At 38.7% G+C, this 22273-nt stretch overlaps 2 protein-coding genes across 5 annotated transcripts in view; one reads left to right on the forward strand and one right to left on the reverse strand.

Moving 5' to 3' along the window:
• LOC122665872 overlaps nucleotides 1-12915 on the forward strand; it is a 29849-nt gene extending 16934 nt beyond the window's left edge. For 3 of the 4 annotated variants that reach the window (XM_043862008.1, XM_043862018.1, XM_043862012.1), the window contains 3 exons: nucleotides 11028-11084; nucleotides 11973-12062; nucleotides 12782-12915. In XM_043862008.1, the coding sequence (XP_043717943.1) occupies nucleotides 11028-11084; nucleotides 11973-12062; nucleotides 12782-12862 (228 nt within the window). In that variant the 3' untranslated portion in view covers nucleotides 12863-12915. The remainder of the gene's footprint in view (nucleotides 1-11027; nucleotides 11085-11972; nucleotides 12063-12781) is intronic. The other variant, XM_043862025.1, reaches the window with a different exon arrangement.
• A 3372-nt stretch (nucleotides 12916-16287) lies between these two features.
• On the reverse strand, nucleotides 16288-21099 carry LOC122665910. Its single transcript, XM_043862042.1, has 2 exons — nucleotides 20799-21099; nucleotides 16288-17023 (listed from the first exon to the last, which is right to left on the reverse strand). Exons 1-2 carry the CDS (start codon nucleotides 21074-21076, stop codon nucleotides 16372-16374), a joined length of 930 nt encoding a protein of 309 aa, XP_043717977.1. The 5' UTR covers nucleotides 21077-21099; the 3' UTR covers nucleotides 16288-16371.
• Between the last annotated feature and the right edge of the window lie 1174 nt (nucleotides 21100-22273).

The raw sequence follows: 22273 nt of genomic DNA on the forward strand, positions 1-22273 counted from the left end.
CTTGGTTAGTCAAGATAAATCGCAGATTCCTATGCTCTTCCACGCTTCTATTAGGACCTTATCTGGGCCGCCTTGCCGACTTTGATCCTCCTTAAAGCTTCTTTTACTTCAGGCACCCTAATTTTTTGTATATATCTATGATATGTGGTGTGATTGGTGTCTTGATGGGCAATGCACTTTTTTGGGACACTATTACTTGAAGTGTCTTCATCTAATAGGTTGCAGAAATAGTCTCTCCATCTCCTTAATTTTATCATTCCTTATTAGTACTTTACTATCTTAACTTTTAATACACCTAACATGATCGAGATCTCTACTCTTCCTTTCCCCCATTTTAGCTATCTTATAAATAGATTTTCCCCCTTCCTTTGTACTCAAATTGTTATAAAGATCTTCATATTTCTTTGCCCTTTTTTTTTCCCCACATTCTGCTTAGCTTCATTTCTGGCAAACTTATTCCTTTTTAGATCCTCTACATCCTTAGTCCTTTGCCACGTCTTAAAACGAGCTTTCTTAGTCTTAATGGTTATTTGAACCTTATCATCCTACGACCAAGTCTCCCTAGAGGAATGATGTTTCCCTTTCGATTCACGTAGGACATCTTTAGCGGCCTTCTTAATACAAGTAGTCATCTCGTTCCACATCGTATTAGTGTCTCCCTCAAAGTCCCACTTTCCAATAAGCGATTTCAAAGTACCTGGTTTTAAGCTCCACCACCTTATCTTAGGTGATGTAGAATCTGCATCACCAAAATAAGCTTCTTTTATTAAGAGTAAGTCTAGGGTTGGGTTATATACGTGTTGGGTCTTTGATCCCATGGGTTTTCTATGTAATACAATAATATGCCACTTTTTTTTGCCTAAAATCTGGGTAATTAGTTGTTTTAGTTGCATACTTAGTTTTATTTTGGTGTTTTTTGTTATAAATTGAACCGGTTCAACTAACGGTTCAATTTAGGTGATTTTAGTAGTTTTCTTTTTAGAGTTTAGTGGAACTGGATTAGGACTCTGTTTGAGTCTATTCTAGTTTCCTAGTCAGTTTAAGTTACCTAATGGGTTAAGGATTGGGTTAGTTCTTTCCTTTTTAGTGTAGGAGTCTATTTTTCAGTCTTTTATATAAGGTTGTAAAGGGGGACAAGTATTGAACACAAATTTTGATATTAATGAAAAGCTTTTGCTGCTCTTCTTCTCCATTGAAGATTTTTGTCATATGTTTGATCAAGGCTGGTGGCATTGGTGTTTGATCCAATCGACACCTTGCGGTATGAAGCTGAGGTGGTTCTTTTGCAAGCTCTCCTTCTAGTTCTAGTTAAAGATTCAATTTTTATTAAAGTTTATCAACCAAACAAGCTGATGCCAAGGGAATTCTGCAACAACAGTGAGTTTGAATCATCCCCATCCCCAACAATGCTTCTTCTAATCCTCTCACAGCCCAAACCCTAAATTCCCCTTTTTGTTTTCAATTTTCCCAAGACCAAAATTCTGCCCAGACCTAACCGGCTATCAAAACCCTTCCATATTTGGATCGAATTCTCCCCTCACCCATTGGGAAACTCTATCCAAGTTGCTCCCTCATCTGACCATCATAAACCCTAAAAATCCATCTTTTCCTCTTTTCGAAAACCCGAAACCATAACCCTAACCCTATCCTTGTTGCCGTTTCTATTTAAAAGGCATAGACGTTAAAACTTAGGAAGACCTTCACTGGAAGACTCCCCTACATCAACTTAGCATAACTCTACCATCAAACCCTAACCCTAATTTTGCAATTTTCACCTATTTTGACCTAGCCGAATTACCCCGTTCATAGCAAATCCTGGATACTAGCTTCTAGTTGGTCTTCTACTAATCTAGAACTACATTACTACGGCAAATAAGCTCACCTTTCTTAAGATTCTGCTTAGCGAGGCACATATCCATGACCACCAATGTATGTTGTGTGGTTAGGCTCTCCCCTGGTATAACATTATAGTCCTTACATAACAATCTATCAGACCTTTTAGTTAGGAAGATCTATTTGGCTACTATGATGCCCACTTTTGAAGGTAACTAAATGCTCTTCTCTCTTTTCAAAGCAAGTGGTTACAATGGATAAATCATATGCCATAACAAAATCTAAACTGAGATTATCTCCTCATTCCTCTGTCCAAAACCATATCCTCCATTTACACCTTCATAGCCTGTATGATATTTCACAACATTTTTATTCAGATCATCCCCTATAATAATCTTTTCTCCTTGGCTAAAACTTGCACTAATCCATCCATGTGTTCCCAAAATTTTTACTTACTACTTTCATCTAATCCTACTTGAGGTGCGTAAGTGCTAATTATATTGACAACCTCTTTCTCCAACACAAGTTTGATGGATATAATCCTATCTCCAAATCTCTTAACGTCCACTACATCGTTCTTTAAATCTTTATTCATTACTATGCCCACTACACTTGTGTTACTTTTATCCCCCTGTATACCATAGTTTAAAGTTGTACAACTCCTTATATTTTTTACCCTTCCGTCTAGTCTCTTGAATACAGGCTATGTTAATCCTTGTTCTCCTCGTAACATCTATCTATTCTAGACTCTTACCCGTTAAAGATCCAATGTTCCAAGATGCTTATTTAATCTTATGCTTTTGGACTAGCTTCTTTACCTGCATTCGTCCACGGTGCAAGAACCCATGCCTACTTGTCACCGCATCCGGACGTTGATGTGGCGTGTCGCTTAGAGGGGACTCGCTAGCTAATCCTTGCTCACTTTTCACTACACCCAGGTCATAGTGTAGCCCATCGCTTGCCCTGGCATAACATTGATAATATAAGGTTCTAGAATCTATGTAAAAGGGTTTTGCTTAGGTTTTTTTCAATGCCAGCTGTTGACCTGATGCACCAACTCTCCTCCTTTATCTGGGCTTGAGACCGACAACAAATGCTGGCGTAGTTTCTCCTCTAAAGTTTTTGATGTACAAAAAATTATATTAGATTAAAATAGAGAAAATATAATGAGATACAACACACATGGTCTCCATCAAGGAGTTGGAGGAGAGCCGAGAGCATAGACAAAATGGAGACCTAGAGGACCCATTATACAACTCCCTTCACCCGTTCAGAGAGTCTCTCAAAAAACTAGGTAGATAGGGCGATTGGCACTATTAATATGACATGGCAGTGAGGTGGGGGGTGGAGCTCTCGGTTTGTCCTGGGAATGATGCATCCCATTAAAACTAATGAGTGAATTTTTGAAATGGTTATAATGCGAGCATGTGCTAAATATGGGCAATAATAACAAATCATAAAAATGAGTATAGCTGAGATGAGAATGTTCAGATGGATGGGTGGCAAGACTTGGATGGATGGAATAAGAATACATTTGAGGGAAGTTGGGGGTTTCATCAATTGTTGACAAGATAGTATTGTGATGGGTAGGTCATCTTCAATAATGAACAAATAATGTAGCAACGTGGTACGGCTTGGTCTAAATTGAAGATTACGTAAGAACATGGAGTGAGGTTCCAAATACCTGGGTTAATTGAAGTGGTAGAAGGGAGTCACTGGTGCAGATAAGTCACCTAAAGGACTTATTTTATTGGCAATAAGCTTTGTGTTGGGTTATGTATGTGTTGAGCCTTTGATCCCATGTGTTTTCATTGTAATGGGCCGCTTTAATAGGCTTAAAATATAAGTAGAAGGTAGACATACGGGATTTGCTTCATTAGTTAGCTAGTTGGCTTTTAAATTAAGTTAAAAAAATAGTGGACAGAGATTCCCTACCTAGGTCCTTTTTTGTGACTTTCTCTGGGCTAAGGTTTAGGATGGATGGGATATAGTACATGAAGGACCTTTTCCGCTATAGAGCCAATATTAGATCCGATCCTGGCTTTATAGAAAATGCAAAGATGAGATCACATAGGTGTAGGCAGGCTAGCCGCCCTCGTGTGCCACGAAAGCAGCTGAGTCAGGAGCTTGTGCTTGACTAAGAGGGGGAAGCGGTTCACAAGGAAAGCAAGCTGAGCTCGACAAGAAGCATGTGTCCATCACTCCAATGGCACTGAAGATGAAATAGAGTCCCTATATCTTTGTGGTTAGTGGAGAACAGCCATTGGACCAGATTTGTCATAAAATTGAGATTATATCATTTCCTTCTTTATCAGAGAGGGGCCCCTCTCCCTAAGGGGCTTATTGACAAAGGCTTTTTGAGGGTCGTGCTGAAAGGAGAAAGCAGGAACTGGGAAAGGGCAGACTTCCTCTTGTTGTTGTTAATGTAGACATGTAGTCATCCTAGTGCACGAGGCTCCTGTTACCGCAGGATCTGTAAGGGAAAACTGTGCGCAACTTTACCCCCCTGCTTTGCAGGAGAGGCTGTTTTCAAGTTCTGAACCCGCAACCAACAGGTTGCAATAGCGCAACTTAACCATTCTACCAAGGCCCACCTTAAGCTTTTAAATTAAGTTGTTTAATTCAATAAGAACTCCCTCACTTGCGTGAGAAGGTTTCCTTTCATTATTATGCTTCTTATTTATGTTGCTTAGCAATAGGATTTTACTTTCCTGTTCAGATTAGGTTTATGCTTTAGTAATTATAATTAGCTTGTAAAGAGCCAAGGCTCATATAGATGATTTAAGATTATTGAAGTTTGCGTTCTGCAACTTATGCTGTGTGATTCAGTCATGGCGTGAAGCTTTTGGACAGAGGGATTCTGATCCAGTTGGTGGGAAGACTTGGTTATTACCTAACTTATCTCTTCTACACTCTCTTTTTCTGTTAACAAGGTACTATTTTGATTCATCCATCGAATGTTTTGCTGGGTTTTGATTTCTTCTCTGATTTAAGTTAGAACATCAACCTTCAATCTGATATCATTCTACATAATTTATTCCTGCTGTTATATACTTCATTATTCCCTGATTTAGTCATCTGTGGCACCCCTGTTTTTCGTTCTATTTTAGTCAAGTTTGTTTAATCACCTGAAACAGATTTTTTCATCAGTTGGGGGTTATACTTGGGGGCATTCAAGGCCACCCTAGGACTGCCCTTCGACCAGGGTATCTCCCTGATCTGAGGTTTTGTTTTGACGTTATGAGAAATATCCTGTTTTAAGTCTATGTTCTACTTTAGATCTGAGTTTTTTTTTTCCATTACTTTTAATCCAGCCCTTAGTTCTGACCTGTCTTTTGAGTCTTGATTTAATCGGTGTAAAGTGAGGTTCGACCTGAATTTCATACTGATGTAAGTTCTTGATTGTGATTAATTAGACTTCTCTTAGTTGCTGAATTTCACCTTCAGATTTGAATATCTTCTAATTACTCTTAATCCAACCGTTAGATCATTACCTTCTTTTGAAGGACATCTCTATTATTTATTTATGATTTGTTAAAGCCTCACCTTCATCTAAGAAGGTTGACTTTTGTTTGACCTTTTGTTTTGGGTGACTTGAGGATCCTGTCTGAGGGGTGTTTAACCTGAACCTAGGGTTCATTCTACGGTCCTACCTACCCCCCACCAATCACTACTTATGTTCTAAACATTTTATTTCAACAGGGTGGAATATGATTCATGTAGCCAACTTCAATTAGTTACGAAAAGTCCCAATAGAGTTGAGTTTGTGTGGTTCATAATTTTGTTGCTTGTGGTAGAAATTTTTTTTTTCATAAGCTTGTGCACTTGCCAACAACAACAACAACTCAGACTTATCCCAACTAAATGGGGTCGGCTACATGGATCTCTGCAAAGACAAAATATAAATAATAATAGTAAAAAGAAAAGAACCCAACAACAACTCAGCATAATCCCACCTAAATGGGGTCGGCTTCATGGATCCTTGCCTTCCAATGAGCTCTATTCGAGGTTATACTTGGGACAATGAACTGGATCAAATCACTCCTCCGTACTACTGCATCCCAAGGCCTCCGTTGAACATGGTCATGCCACCTTAAACGACTTTCTTAGAGCTTATCATGTATCGGGGCAACTCTCAAATCAGATCTAATATGGCCAATCTTTACTTTATCCTTCTAGTTTTGCTGTACATCCATCTCAACACTGCTACTCTTAGTTTATCTATATGACTTCTTAACTGCCGAACATTCCGCCCCCCATACATCATAGCCGGTTCTACGGTTGACCTATAGAACTTTCCTTAAGCTTTAAAGGAATACGTTGATCACTTGACACTCTGGATTCGCCTCTCCACTTCATCCATCTCACTTTAATTCTCTATGGAACATATCTTCTATATCACCTTCTATATTTATGGTTGACCCCAAATAATCACTTTGCGTCAATTTTCACCATTTTGTTGTCTTTCTTAGTGTAACTAAAGTTATGCATTATATATTCCGTCTTCGTTCTACTTATCGTAAAACCTCTTGATTCCAAGATTGATCTCCATAAGTCCAACTTAGCGTTAATCCCTGCTTTTGTCTCTTCCTCCAAAACAATATCATTAACAAAAAGCATACACCGAGGAACCTCATCTTGAATCTACCTGTGGTTAAATCCTCCATGATAAGCACAAACAAATAAGGGCTTAAAGCTGATCCTTGATGTAAGCAATTGTAATTGGGAATTCACTACCTTGACCTCCCACGGTTCTCATACTAGTCACCACGCCATCATACATATCTTTAATTATTTCCACTTAACTGACTCGACACCCTTCTCATCTCTTATACATGCTAGATTAACTCTCTAGGGACTCTGTTATAAGCTTTTTTCTAGGTCATTAAAGACCATATGGAGATGCTTCTTGCAAACTCTAAATCTTTCCATGAGCCTCTTGAGTGAGCTTGTGCACTTACCAACCCAATCAATTGTGGTTGCATGAACGGTCGGAGCAGGTAATGCCCATTTATGAACAGTTATATATATTTTTAAATTTCATTTGAGATTTTCAAATTAGAGTGAGGGATGCTAGTGGGCTGTGTTGAATGGGTGGTCCACCATGTGCCCTTTCCCCTTGTAGTAGTGTTTTATTTCCTTTTTAAAGTAGCATTAAGAACAGATTTCATTCCGTTTTGTTAATTTACATAAAGCAGTCTAGATTAAAGGTGGGTTTGGGTTTTAGAAAATCAGTTCATGATGGGTGTGGGTGGAGTCAATACTGGCTTATGGTCATTATGCTTATACGAACCCCTTTCCCCCACGCATACATATGTTGCCTCTCCCTGTGGTTGGTGATTCCTTGAGAGCTATGGTTTGATGGATTATTCTCCTTCAAACCTTCTTTATATTGAACCCTAGATTAATACCTTACCAGTGTGTATGGGAAAATTGCTGCTTGCCATTGTCTATCTAGAGTTGCAGTCTTGAGAGGAAGGACCTTTGACGAGAGCTGATCGGAGGCACTAAAGAGATCTGCAAAAATCTACAAAAACAAATGAAACAATTGAAAATAGCAATAATTCATAGGAGAAACCAAGTAAAACAGGAGAATCAATGGGAAGATTGATATATTAGTGGAAAATTTGATTAATTTATATATATATATATATATATTTTTTTTTTTTGGGGGGGGGGGGGTTGGGGGGAGTGATGCAGTTGTATTAGGCATTAATCCCGTGTGGTGGCCTATATCCAAACTTGGGAGACCCATAAGGTGTTGGTGGCAGTCCAATGGGTTGAAGTTGACCTTTGGTTTGTTATGTTATAGGTTGGGAATTTTTTTTGGCTTCATTGTAATGGACCTAATTTATAAGCCCGTAAAAGCGGGGATAAAGTTAGTACACAGGATTAATAGTTAAGTCGAGTGTTTGAGTTAGATTAGAATGCTTAATAGCTACATAGAGTTCTGTTTTGAGTTTATTTACCTTATTGAGTGTGTTGAGTGATTAGAAGTCTTTTTATGAGTCGATTCAGGAATTTTAGAAGGTCTTTATATATGTAATACACCACCAATTGGAGTAAAGAATATGAATTTTTGAAGAGTGTTGGTACTGTTGAGCAGTGCAAACAAGTTTGGTATCCCAAATGTGAATTCTTCTCTTCTCTCTTCTTCCATCCAAGTGGATTGATCTTATCTATTTTCCCTCCCCCTTCCATCGATCGGATTTCTTCTCTTAACAATGCAGTTGTTTCCTTTATCTCAGATCTAATCACAGATTTGATCATTGGGCCTGCTTGCATCTGTGATCCATAATCTGAATTTTCAGATTGCGTTACACAGGTTTGAGCACTTGAAACCTTGAGCTCAAAGGCTTCAATAGCATAAAAATGATCAACAGAAGTCACTGATTGCAAGCTCCAAACCATTTTATTCTCCTTACAGATCTAGAACAGCACATAGGATTATATCATTTTGACTTATAATTGTACCCCTTAACCCTTTGATAACTATTCACTTATTCAATTACAGCAAACCGCCAGAACTTTACTGTTAATACTTAATGGTAGGAATATAAATGAAAAGGTGTGTATGGCAGCCTCTTATGCTCTTGTATTAAGATCTCTATCTCCTCTGCAAGTATGATGGCCGATGAGAAAGCAAGGATCTGGCAAGGCAAAGGTTCAGCTGAATCAACTGATGTAGCCTAGGTGGAATAAGTCTCACTTAGGACCAGGTTGTGTATTAGGGTTGGCCGAATGGGGCAGATTAGGGTAATTAGGGCAAAATGAGGGTTAGGAATTGGAGATTGAGTTAGGGTTTTATTAGGTAATGGTATGCAGGTTTTTAGGAGTCTATTAGGATTGGTTTTAATTAGGTTCGAATAGGAAATAAGATTTCAAAAATATTAGGGTTAGGGTTTTGGGTTTTGGGAATGAAGGGAATAAAGGGATCTAGGGTTTCTAATGGGAGACAGGTCAAGAGCTTCTGGCCGAGTGTCACAGAGGTGGGGGAGAGGGTTCGGTTGAAGTTTGGAGTGATTTGGATGGCTGATTAGGGCTGGGCAGTGTTTAGGAGCTTTTAGGGTTGAAGAGAGAAGGGCTGTAAGCTAGGGTTAAGCAAAAGGAATAAGAGAACAGCTGTAACTTACAGTTGCAGGTCTGAATGTGCAGAAGCAGCAGCAGCAGATTAAATATTGAGAGACCTCCTGACCTTCACAGTGCAAGGAGTCACAGGAGAACCCACCCTTAACCACCTTGAGTCCACAAGGATATAAACTCGCAGAAGGAGCAGATGCAGCAGTTCGAGTGCTGCAGTTTCAGATCTGAAATCAGAGAATTTTTGAAGTAGAAGTTGTGGGGGAGCCTCCCACGATTTATCTATTTATAATAAAAAGAGATGGCCAAAAGCCTTACACAAATATGACTTGGAATCCTTGTTCCAAGTCCTAAAACCAGTCCTAATCCGACTAGGACTAGTGACACTAATCTGAAATCTAATTACAACTGAATCACTTGTATTCTAACTAGGAATACAAATTTCAACAAATAAAATAAATAATAAAAAGAACAACCTATCCCTCTAAAATCGTGGAGGGGATACTAAGCACATTACAGAAAATAATAGGCTCCAACGAAAATAGTAAAACAGCCACTTCATGGTTTCGGCTTCTTCTTCCTAGTGCTTGGATCTGCATCATCAACCTCCTCCTCCTACCCCTTACTGCATCGCATCTGCAACACGACTGTTCAGTGCCCATGGAATGGGAAAAAAATTGAAATAACCCTAAAAATTGATACAAAGGCTGGTTCAGATTTCTATCGATTTCAGGCCGGTCGTGCCTCGGGATTACTGGTGGCATGGTAGGCTGCGACTGGGTAGCAGAGGGACTACACAATGGATCGGAAGAGGGTGCGAGAGCTGAGGGCAGTTGGATCAATGTGGAGGGTGACCCCAACTTCCGTGTACACACCTGGGAGCAGTGACTTGTCTGCTCTCTCCATGATCCCCGCCTGGTTTACAAGCATCACTAAAATAGAAACTCACCAAACCCAACCTCCCTCCCTTCAACCCCCTTCCCTCTATCTCTCATTAAATCCATTTTCTTATAAATAATTTTCACGCCATATCCTCATCTCCATTTTCAGATTCACAAGTCTTGGACTGCTAGAGAAAAAAAACAAAACAACAATCCTCTCAGAATCAAAAAGTTAAGACCTAGTTTTCCTTTATTAGACTCACCCTCCCCTACTTCCATTATTATTCTCTAGTTCCTGTCTTGCCTCCCATTTCTGACCCGTGACTCTTCTTTGCCTCTATCTTCCCAGAAAGAGACCCTTATAAAGCAATTCTTCTCTTACCGAGTTCCAAAATTCTCATTCTCATTTCGCAATGGGGAACACAGTAGTAGGAGGAAGAAGGATAACAAAGGTGATGAGCATAGACAACAAAACCTTCGAGCTAAAGACACCGTTACTGTCTGATTTCAACTTTGTCATCTTCTTCATCTCTTCATTCACACACACTTATTCTCTTTGCGAGAGAGAGAGAGTGCACATGCGGATAAAGATCGAGATGGGGAGGATGTGGGGCCGTTGAGTGCACATGTTTTGGGCTATTCTAGACCCTTTGATCGTGCGAGTTAAAATGTGTGGGAAGGGAGGATATTCATAGTACTCGGCTTTGTTTGGAGCTTCGCTGCTTCTCGTTATCCTCCGTTGTGGGTTGCAGCAGGAAGAAGAATTAGAGGATGAAGAAGAAGGGTAAGTAGGTCATTTAACTTCATAAGGGTAAAATGGACTTTTCTATTCAATCACTAACAGCAGATTAACACCATCAGGTTTCAGGGGGTGTCAAGTAATTGTTTGAAAAGTTGGGTATTGGAAGAAAATGGACAATAGTCTAGGGGGTGTCCAAGTAATTTTCCCGTAATCTTATTCTTCATTTGATGAACGGGGTTTCTTTATGTGAGTAGAGCTATATCACTGACTCTTTGATAAAGGTTAGAAATAGTAAGTTGCAAGAAAATTTAGTTTACAGTGATAGTTGTGTTCAATTTTCAGACATTATTTTTGTGGTTAGGGATTTGTCTGTTTTACCAAATCTTGCCCACTACGCATCTTCTATCCATGTATAATCATGGTGGCTGTTTTTTATCCTTTTCTCCCTTTTGTATGAAAAAAATAATTTTACCTAATTTGTTATATTTCAGGATGGTTTTACAGCAGAAGAAACTGCAAAGAAGCCTGAAGAATCCGAGCGCATGCAGGTTATTATTTTTTTCCTTTAATAAAAAATTGGAAAAAAAACGCCTAAACATGGTCCTATCGAGAGAAGACTCTTTGATGATCCACCTAGTTGTGCCACATGGTACGATGTGGCAGTGCCAACCATTAGATTAGACAAGGTTTGCATTGGCCACATGTCAAATTTCAGACCCAAAATCAATCATATACCATAGTTTACCATAGTTGTCTAGGCATCGCCTATGTGCCGGTTAGGCGTCCGAGGCTGTCACGTCTTGTTGACACTTCATGAGTTTATGTTGATTTATGTTTGTTCTTTTGTTTTTTTGATATATATGCCTATATTATATCCTATCTTATGTTTATTATATGTTGGTTTTCTCATATTTGGTCATTACTAGCATAATTTTATTATATTGCATTGATATGGCTTCTATGTTGTGTATAAGCATAATTATATAAGATTATTATTACTATATTACATAGTCATGTACTGTGCACGCCTAGAGCACCCTTCCAACGCCTTGGGTCGCCTAGTCGCCGTGAAAACTATGTCACATACCCTCCCATGTCTTAGCTTGTCTCCTTTTGTTTGCATGCTGCACCTTCCATGTAGCCCATGTCTTGGTGAGCACCCTCTTTTAGTCCTAGAATCGCAAACCCTTATTTTATCACTTAGCATATTCCAATTGGGCCGAAACTTGACACGTGAGCCAGGGGTAGGGAGGTTTCTTCCTGGCCACAAATCTGGATCCCATTCAACATGCCACATGGCAGACATTTTGGGATGATGAGATTAGCCTCTCTTGGTGGGCTGACCAGATAACCTTTGCCTAGAAAAATTATATAATTGTGTGTTGGATGTTTATATGAGCATGTTCTTAGCATATGGTTCTTTGCATATGAAATAGATTACAGATGCTCGATGTTCAAGATGCACGGAGAAGAAAGTGGGTCTAACAGATATTATCCAAGGAGGAGCACGTGGTGACCGCTATCAGGTTGCCAAATTTTTCTCTTGCATTTTTGTTCTTACTTACTGTTTCTAATATATTTGGGTCAGGATCCCCAAGGTTTATTGTGAAATGCACTCCTGTTAACACTTGTACCAAAATTTGAAAAAGTACTCGCTCCCAGTGGCTCCTTTCTGTCTTTTTATTTTGGATTCATTTTTTATCCCAGAAATCCAATCTGGTTTAATCTAACAAACCCACTGGGACGAAGTCTAATAAACAAATGGGAAAAGGAACGCCACCCGGTCAAGCATTTGGGAGTGTACCTGCGCCCAGACACAGTCAGGTGCGAAATGACTGGCACACCCCTGCCTTTCCGTGGGAGCGGGCTGGTCAGTTTGTGCCCTGCTGTGTCTGGGCGCAGATACATGCCCAGATGCACGACCGGGTGGCGTTCTTTCTCCCTAAACAAATAATACAAACTGTATTCATTTCTTGCAGCTTTTTTAAATCTGCTGCCTCATGGGATTTTTAAGTGTACCAATGTCGTTCTATGGAAAGAGAGGTGTGCCAATGTGCATGGCTGGATTATCTGGTTAGGGGCAAGTATCTTAGTTGGGAAGGTTGACTTGGAATTTCTAAAACCAGTTTCGCTGGGTTGCTCTCACCAATTTACTAGTAGAGCAATTTTTTTATAGATTTGTGACTGGTTATTATGCTGATTGTGATTTTGCTTTTCGACCATGTTTCTTTTTGCTGCTTGTCAGTTGCAATGTACTGCATGCGGTAATACATGGTTTGCTTTTCGAGATGAAGTCTCTGCACTGACAATAGAAGCGAGCAAGTGATGTTGGGAGTGGGCACTGCACCGTGGGCCACTGCCAAGTTTTAAAATGTTGAGCAAAAGCTGGTCTGGTTAGTCCCCATTTATTGTTTTTAAGAAAGAAGGCCAGCTTACACACCTGTCTTGGAAAATGCAGAAATCATTTGGCAGGCCAACAACTGAAGATCATATACCTTATACTAACAACAGAGTAGAAAGTGTTCCTGGTGTTTTGTAGTTTGTGCAGGTAGTTGCTTTCATTTTAGTTCAAAGGCAGCGTTTGTGGTTGTACAGCTAATCCCCCCTTTGTTAGATGTTCTTGCTGAAGAGTTCGGGAGCTAGACGTGTTAAAAGAGTGTGATTGTCAGTGTATAGCGAGCTAATTACTTGGCAGTTTAGATTGATCTCACTCTGCCAGATGTATTTGAAATCAGCTTTATATTTCCGAGGTTGGAAGTGGAAACTGCACGGCATGGATTAGGTTTCTAAGTTGGTAAGGGTATCCTACTCCTCTTGCATATCTTGAACAGAGCATGCAGGCAAGTCCTCAGTTCCTGCAATATCCAAAATGTTGTTGCCATCATCAGTGATCCATTAAGTTGGTTTGAAGGCATGCCGAAATTGTTAAAACCCAGAAGATGCAGCAGGTGTCTATTCAGCATATCCACTGCATTGTGGAGGTTGTATGCTGGAGCTAAGGGAAAAAAGTCGAATAGATTTGAGAAGAGGAAATTTTGTAATCATGATTGTGTACTCTTCTAACAAATTTTATCATATTTAGAATTATATTTTTGAGAAATAATTTTTATTTATTTTTAAATCTTAGGAATGTTTTGAAGTTAGTCATACAATCATTGTTAGGTAATGATTACACAAAATTCTCATTTTAGTATTGATTTTATTCCAGCAACGTTAAAGCCTTTGGGCTACTTGCTATGATAGCATCAAATTCTTTTGATGACAAGGCTTCCAACTGAAGTGCAGATTCAAGGGAATTTTGGCGTGCATATTCTGATTTGGATTGGCAAGAATTAGGATCTCGATACAAGTTGGCCGTATTCTTGATTCTTGAAACTTTGGCTAAACATTATCTGATTTTTGAATCAGCCAAAAGCAGAATCTATTGCTCTGTTGAGATGATGATACAAATCAGTTCAAAAATCATAATGACTACAAAACAAGCAATGGTGGTGGTCATAGATCAGATGAGGGCGGAAGGACTTGCTTGCTTGTTTTGAGTTCTGACGGATGCCTTATTCGAATGGTTTATAGGTATACATGCAGGTGCATATTATGACCCTCCCTAGACCTGCAGTAGTGGGAGCTTTGTGCATTGGATATGTCCTTTTTTAGTTGTCCGTTTTTTAGTTGAACTAACAAAGTGACTGAACTAGTCATGTGACAAGGTTTGTATACATGCATTGTAGAACTAGAGAAGCAACCAAACCATATTATGATCCTCCCAGACCCGCAGTAGTGGGAGCCTTGTGCACTGGGTACGTCTTATTTTTGTTGAACTAACAAAGTGACTGGACTAGCCATGTGACAAGGTTGTATACATGCATTGTAGAACTAGAAGCAACCAAACCATAGAAAGTAAGGAATGAGCAGACCCCAGCAGTCTTCGCTGCATCGGGTTGAGCAAAGGTCATATTTGATACAAGGCCCAAGTTAAGCATGTCTTTCCTCACCATTTGTCCTAAGGTCTGTATTAGAAGAAATAAATTAAGACTTTTACCATCAAAATAACACCAGGTTAAGAACTGAAGCTTGCTGCAGATTTACAAAGCATAAAATTGTGATGTAGCCAGATATTCCTGAGGTCACTTCACGAAATTATATGACCCGTTTAAATTTTAGGAAGGAACCGCAAGAAGCTTGAAAAGCTTTAGAAATTACTGATTGTATTGCCCGCTTGATCTGCCATTGAAACTTAACATTATTAGACCTTCATAATGAGATACAGGATGGTCAAATAACACTGCAAACATAGTAAGGAATGCAGTTTTCAATTATTCCTGCCAAGCTTCTCTAGGGTTGTAATACATAACTCTCTAAGGATTGGACTTCTAAGTGAAGGACTGCAATGTTCTATAAGAACTTTTTTTCAGCATACATGGATTATGGATATGCATGAACAGCACAAGAAACTGAAGCGAGAGGATTCCAACAGGGCACCAATGGAGCCATTTCAATGGGATGCAAAGGTTTAGAGCTGGTAAAATGGTTAATGAAGATGGAAGAAAATCACTGGTCATGGAAACTTTATTCAATTCTTTTTTATGTGCATTCTTCTCCAAGTTGTTTGAACATTGTGTATTAAGAAGATGGATAGACAGTTTATTAGCAACCAAAGGTAGAAGTAGGAAGATGAAGGGTTATTTTATGAACAACATTGTAGACATTTTATTCTCCTAGTGTAATGCATATTCTCTTTCCACCTAAAAAAATTGTTCTATAAGAACTCAGAGCAATGTTATTATCTTAAATGAAATTTTGGAGCAAACTTCAGAAACCTAAAAGCAGATATTGGGTATATTTAAGAAAACAACATGAAAGAGAACAAATACATAGAGGAAAAATAAAACTAATTATTGGAGAAAAAGAACTTCAAGAAGACAAATGATACAAAGGTTCAAACACAGAAAAATTCAATTAAATAAAATTAAAAGAAACAAGGACCACCCAAAGACAGCCAATGAGAGAGACACAAAATCGACAGAGCAGGAAATCCAACCCAACTAAATTTAACACACCATTTCTCCCATATGGAGTCCACTATGCTATTCCTGTTCTATCATTCCAAAAGGAACATATTATGAGAAAACCAAAAAACTACAGAAAAAATAATTAGAAGGGGAAAAAAAATTTGAATGTATAAAAATGGATTTGACACTCCAGGAAGCTGTACCATTAGCTTTCCAACAAAGAGCACCATAATTCCATAACTCAGACAGTGCAGATTTGATGTCGAGCAGAAGAGTGACTGTCTCCCAAGGCCACCCATTCATTGATTCCTTCCGCATGCGTCTCTCAACTGCTTCATAGTCTCTTTGAATTTCCAAGTTGTTCATCCGCAACCCAGCCTCATTCACAGGTCAATAAACAGGGCAGGATGGGAAGTTAATCCAAAACCAACTCAGATGGAGCCAAACCACAACATGCAATTGGTTTCTTCATCCAATATTTGTTCTTCAAACTTAATTTATTGTTTATTATAGTTCTCTAGAAAGGAATTCAATTCCCATCATGTCCACTCACCAACCAGTCTCAAGAAGAAGAAAGGACCAGAGCATTCAGAATTTTCACCGCATTTATTTCATATTTCCTGTGAAAAAAATTTCATGCATCTCTTGTTACCAAAGGACATGTTCAAAATCATAATTTCATGCAGATTTTGAGACTCATTTCCAAATGCTAACAATGCTGAGTCAACACGGATCTTCTGCGTTGAAAACTAGATCATTTCTTTCAGACTCTAACTGTATTAGTCTCACCTCTTCTCATCTATAATACAGTAGGATACATGAACATCTATAAAAAGAATGGGATTGACAAATTAGTGATGTGGTTATTGTTCTTTCGTTCACTATTTTCGACAATCTCCTTCAGTGTAGTCCAAGATTTTCTCCTTCGTTTACTTGAGCCGCTGGCCGCACCCTCTGTGTCGCCAGTTGCAGAATTGCATTCGGTTCCACCTGCCTGGTTTGAACCTGATCCTCTCTTCTTTCTTTTCTTCTTCTTCCCCTCCAATAGGGAAAGACTGGTTTTCACCAATGGCGTCAGTGGTATATTTTCCTGAGCAACCTGTCCATGTGTTGCTAGATAAGCCTCTGGACCACCAGATTTTGATTCTGAAATTGATGTCTTTTCTAAGGATATGGACTCCTCTAAATTATTATTACCCTGTTTCCTCTGCATGCCTTTCTCCAGGATGGCAGACTCCTGTGGAGTGGAACCAACACGTCCCAATTCAGAAGCTGGTTTAGGTCTTGAGACACAGATCTCTTTCATGTAACCTTTTGGTGTCCCTTTTTTCAGGTTCCTTTGTGAACAAAAGTGGCAAGTATAAACCACATTGTTCTGAGTAGGATTGTTGAGTTTCTTACGACGTCTCCGTACCCTGGCATGACTCTTTTCAATTCGGATAGTGCAGTTGTATCCAGGCTGAAGAATAGTTTCACATCTGTAAAGAAGTGAATTACACAGTTAGGAAAACCAAATACTACCTTCAACAAGGGAAGGGATCTATGTCATAAGATTCTTCCAACAAGTTATTTATGGTTCAGTTTACACATGAGAAGGAATGTATTAGGAAATGTATGTAGGAACATGTTAAGACATGAGTGTATATAGTCATTCATGGGAATGAACTATATCCTTTGATTATTGGAGGAAAGAATAAGTACCATATCGTAACGAGCAACTATGGAAATATCTGGGCATCTTATTTGAGCACTACATCAAACAATGCACGATAGGATCAACACAATCCCCTAAGCTAATAGGTATGTAGAAAAAATTATACATATTTCAGTACTTTTCCTTCTCTTTATTTTTTCTGTATTGTTCATATGACAGTTCTAAGTGCTATTATGGTTTTGAATTTCCAATTAGTTTATCAATATCCTTATCCACATCTGATGGAATGGATCCCATCATTTAAAAGGAGCTAAACTAGGTTTCAAATTATTCTAAAAGGGATTAGGTTACCAAAACCACAAACATTTGCATTAAGGTTCAAAGTACTAAATGGAGAAGAGTGAAAATAAACTATGATTGTCAGTTATCAACACAATACAGAAGGTAAGCTCTGGCCTATACACTTGAGAAGCTTCCATATTAATAGCATATGAACCATTGTTAGTAAAACATAATTTCCGTCCCTCCTGGAATAATGCATATGAAATTAAGCTTTTAAAAAATTAGATAAACCAAAAGGGAAAAAGCACATTTTCCCATAAACATTAATAATGCATTCACTATATACAATTAGAAACATGGCTAATTGCAAATGAAGAAAGCAGACAAAAACTTCCATCATCATACTGTCATGGCTTCCCCCCCCCCCCCCAAAGGAAAGTATTTTGAACATTTCAAGGGATTTTGGACATTTTTTAACTTGTATTTTTAGATAAAATTGTCACACTCCTCTCTGTCCATGCCATCATAACTATATTTTGTTCAGTAAAGTCTTTTTTCAACTTTTCTACCAGGAAGGTTTTGATCTTTTCTGACAATGTCTTTTCAAAATGGAACTGTTTTTAACCTGAATCTCTTTCCCCTTGCTACTTATTCTCAAGTTTGTTACCAGTGGTTTCCATATGCCTAATGTATAGGGAGAAAAGCACAGAAAGCAAATTTTAAAATTTCAAGTAGACAAGAAAGATGAAAAAGCTCTCCATCTTTGCTTGAAGATAGAAATTTTAAGACCAATGCTCAAAACAGCAACTTAAACATTTCAACTAAATGAGAAATATGAGAATAGCTCTCCACCTTTGCTTTGGATTGGGCAATCTTACACTCCAATGTATTATCTTGCTCTATCGCTCTGAACGAACTCCACAAGAGTCCAATGGTCCAGTCTCAAGAATATTCAAGAATTTGATGAAGTGAAACTATGGTCTCCATATCGAATGGTTCTGTAAGAAGGCAACCAAGCAAGATGGTTTTTATTTGGAGAGTCATCCATGTCACCTCTGATTCGATTTTGGTAGCTTATGGTGGCACTAGCAACTTTTTCTAGCAAACCCCACAAGGGTTATGGAAAAATGCAGGAACTTGGTTGTTTCAACAAGGGAATTGGTCAGTAACTGATGCAGTATTGAAGGCCAAGAGAGGACGGCCTGATTTGGTCCTACAACAGCTCACTCCTTAGTCTTTAGGACTTCAGTCCAGTTCTGGTAGTGGGACGTGGGGATAATAGTCATTATTTTTCTTAGTTTTAATGTTTCTTGTTAATAGTGTTGGCTGAAATTAGGATTATAGTTCTCCACTGATGGATTAGGAGTCCTCTAAAGCTGGTCCACAGGTCAGTTTAGTCAATTTTAGTTTTTTATTTTTGTTTTCAGTTTCGGTATAGGATTTGATCCATCTAGTGTTCCATGAGTTGATCCATTCCCAATTCCATAAATAGACGTAAAGGCATACAACCCCTCCCCACGATTTGATGAATAGAGTTCTCAGTTTTTCAACTGTGGTTTGCTGTGGATTCAGTGACTGTCTGAGAAAATTTCTCAGGTTATTCTTGGTGGATTCCAAGGGGATTTCGGTGGATTCCTGGCCTGTTTATCTTAAGCTATCTCTTCTATCTCCCACCTTCAAGAACAAGTTATTTCTCTGCTATTTATACACCTGCGGCACCCCTGTTAAGACAAAATAATGACTAAAACTATCCGTACGACCACGACTGGACTGGAAAGTCCTAAAGACTCAAGGAGTGAGCCATCCTAGGACCAAATCAGGCCCTCATCTTAGTTTTTTTGTACTGGAGCAGTAACTATGAGTTTGACAGCATTTAAACTAATGAGTTTGATGATAAACTCTCCAGAAGGTAGGCAATATATTGGGTTGGTAGCTGTTTAATATGACATTTAAATCAGGAAACAGAGATACCAAAACAAGTAACCACAGCTTTAAACCGAAACCCTAGGTATGAACGGTGCAAGATATTTTTCTGTAGGAAATAAAATCAGCCTAGAAGGAATTCCTATTGTGTGTAGGGGAAATTGGCTTGGAAGATAAGAGGTGGGATCCTGAAACAATTCATGGGATTGCTTGTCATGGATGGAGCATAGAAACTTGAGAAGCATAAAGATATTTAGATGCACCCTTGGATGATACATCCTGTCCATACTCTCCCATAAAACTTCTTGGGATGGATACTTAAAAGCTTGATTCTGTTCTGTCTTTCATCTGTCCAATTGAAACAACCAACAGATTGCACAAAATGTACCATGTCAACAAGTTTGTCCTCTGAGAGTTTTAAGTAAATTCCAACACAGAATATCTAGGATTAAAATAATAGCTCCATATCCTAAGTTGAGTCTACTTTCAACTGACTACCCAAAAGGTGAAAAGCTTAATCTTTGGGTTTAGCATTCCCCCTTGAGTTGAATAATAAATAATAAAAGGGAAGGGTGAACTTGCAAGGGAGTTGCTACTAGAGATCAGCTATACATGGTCCATGACAAAGCATTCAGCCTCTCAGATATGATATGAGATGTACCAGATCTGTTGTTGTAGTATTAGCATGAGCCCATGTAGCGGTTTACTCGGGGATTTAAATCATAGTATTGGTCTCGGCTGATACAGATACAGATACAGATCGGCCATATCAGGCCGGATCAGACCATTTTGGCTCTCAAATTTGGATAAAAGGTCAAATATTGGACCATTTACCCTCAATAGAATCAGACACCAATGATCCATATCGATATAATATCGGTACCGGTCTCCAGTGAAACCGACAAGTATCAGTTACGATACTGAATCTTAATACCATGGTTGTACCAAAGGGACACCATTGCTACTGGAATTACAGGAAATATTTTGCCTCATCGAAATTAATATAAGTAATGGGGAGGAGACAGATTAATATAAACAAGGTGATTCCATTAAAACAAAAAAGAAAAGAAGAAAAAATATCTCCATTAGAACTAATGGATGGAAACACTACTACTACAACAACAACAACAACAATAACTCAACCTCATCCCAACTAAATGGGGTTGGTTACATGTATCCTTGCCCTCCAATCAGGGCTATTCGAGGTCATATTTGAAACAAGCCCTAAACTATGCATGTCTTTCCTCACCACCACTGGATGGAAACACTACTACAAACAAAAATAGATCAAGTATCTTACATTTTTTACATATTTATTGGAGAGAAAGACAGTAAAAGGATGAACTATTCAGTCAATCAGGAAAAACTGGATCAAAGAAAGAAAAGGTACTCACCTCTGGCAAAGAAACAAAGAGGGATCAAGCGGAGTCTCCATGGCCTCTGCACAATCGGCCAAACGGTGCCCAAAGAGGGCACCCAGAGATGGAATAGATGCTCCTCCACCAGCCCATAGTGCGAGATTCTGCAAATGCTTCCTTTTCAATATAGACTTGACATTGTTGGATCCTCCTTTGGTTTGCTTCCTACCACTGCTTTCCTCTCTCAGCGTCAGCGTACCTTGGTGAATTGAAGATGGAGTCCAGCCCCTTCTGTTTCCTTCTCTCTTACCCATCACTGCATTCGTTCAAATCTCAAATTTTAGTTGGGAAGTTACTTATAGAATCATCCTCTCTGTCTTGTTTTTCATGGAGGGGATTTGGGGGAATATATAACCCACAGCAAAGTGCAAAACACAGATAATAATTCACTTTTCCACGAGACAAAACACCCGCAGCTAATTGACAAACGCAGATAATGGTTGAGAGAAACACAACCAAAGCATGAAAAAACCCAATAGAAATAGAAAACAGAGATTGAGAGATCAGAGAATACTAAGGTCCCATTTGGTAACACTTCCGTTCTGGGAGAATGTTCTTTTCACAAAAGTGCTCTTTTTCGATTCCTTGCTGTGAGAATACTCTCATGGAACTATGGAAGAGAAACAACGTTTGGTAAAACTGTTACAGAAGTGCTCCACGAACAAAAAAAGAACAGAAACAATGTTTGGCAGACAATTTACAAAATCACTTCTTTTGTACAAAAAAATTACATAAATGCCATTATGTTCATTATTAATCCATAATAATTATGATTAGTATATTATTTGTGGATATGCATGGGCTACTTGTGCACATGGCATGAAATATGGAAGCAACATCACAAAATCCTGGTTCATTCCATTTCTTTCCTTCTAGATTGTCTACCAAATAGCATTTTGATAGAATCATGTTCCAGCCTATGTGTGTGTTTGGGGGGGGGGGGGGGGGTTGTCCATGCATATGCAAATAGACCCAAGAAATGCATCCATAGGGGGAAGACCAGAATACATGACACAGGCAGAAATAGAAAAGCTGTTGCAGCTTATGGGTCCAAATAGAATGCTCTTTTGGAAAAGCTTACTAAATATGTATTTATCCTTCAAAATGTAAACTACAAGTAGGGGAACCATGCCCCACGATTTTGATGAACAACATAATGCTCTTTTGTGAGTTTTGCTGCTATGGCAATTCTTCCTCTAACCGTCTTCCATCTTATCTTTCTCTTTCGTATTTCTTCTAACTGATCTATTGATTTACCTAAAACAGGGTCCTAATGGCAGTATTTTAGGTTCCAGAAGTGAATTCAACTAATGAATAAACAGTAACAACAAAATTATAAGAATCAGATTTGATGTTCAGAAATCCAGATTTTGAAAAGTTTACTTGAAGTAGGATTCTGAAATTGATTTCAAGGTTTAGGGTCTAACAGAACTAAAACTAAAATTAAGGAA

Source organism: Telopea speciosissima, chromosome 1, assembly GCF_018873765.1.
Source record: "Telopea speciosissima isolate NSW1024214 ecotype Mountain lineage chromosome 1, Tspe_v1, whole genome shotgun sequence".
Classification (NCBI taxonomy): domain Eukaryota; kingdom Viridiplantae; phylum Streptophyta; class Magnoliopsida; order Proteales; family Proteaceae; genus Telopea; species Telopea speciosissima.

Excerpts from the sequence above, each read along its gene's own strand:
- LOC122665910 (XM_043862042.1), bottom strand. The coding sequence starts at position 21,076 with ATGGGTAAGAGAGAAGGAAACAGAAGGGGCTGGACTCCATCTTCAATT. Across the intron at positions 17,024-20,798 it reads TCTTTGTTTCTTTGCCAGAG|ATGTGAAACTATTCTTCAGC; the intron begins GTGAGTACCTTT and ends ACTTCTTTACAG.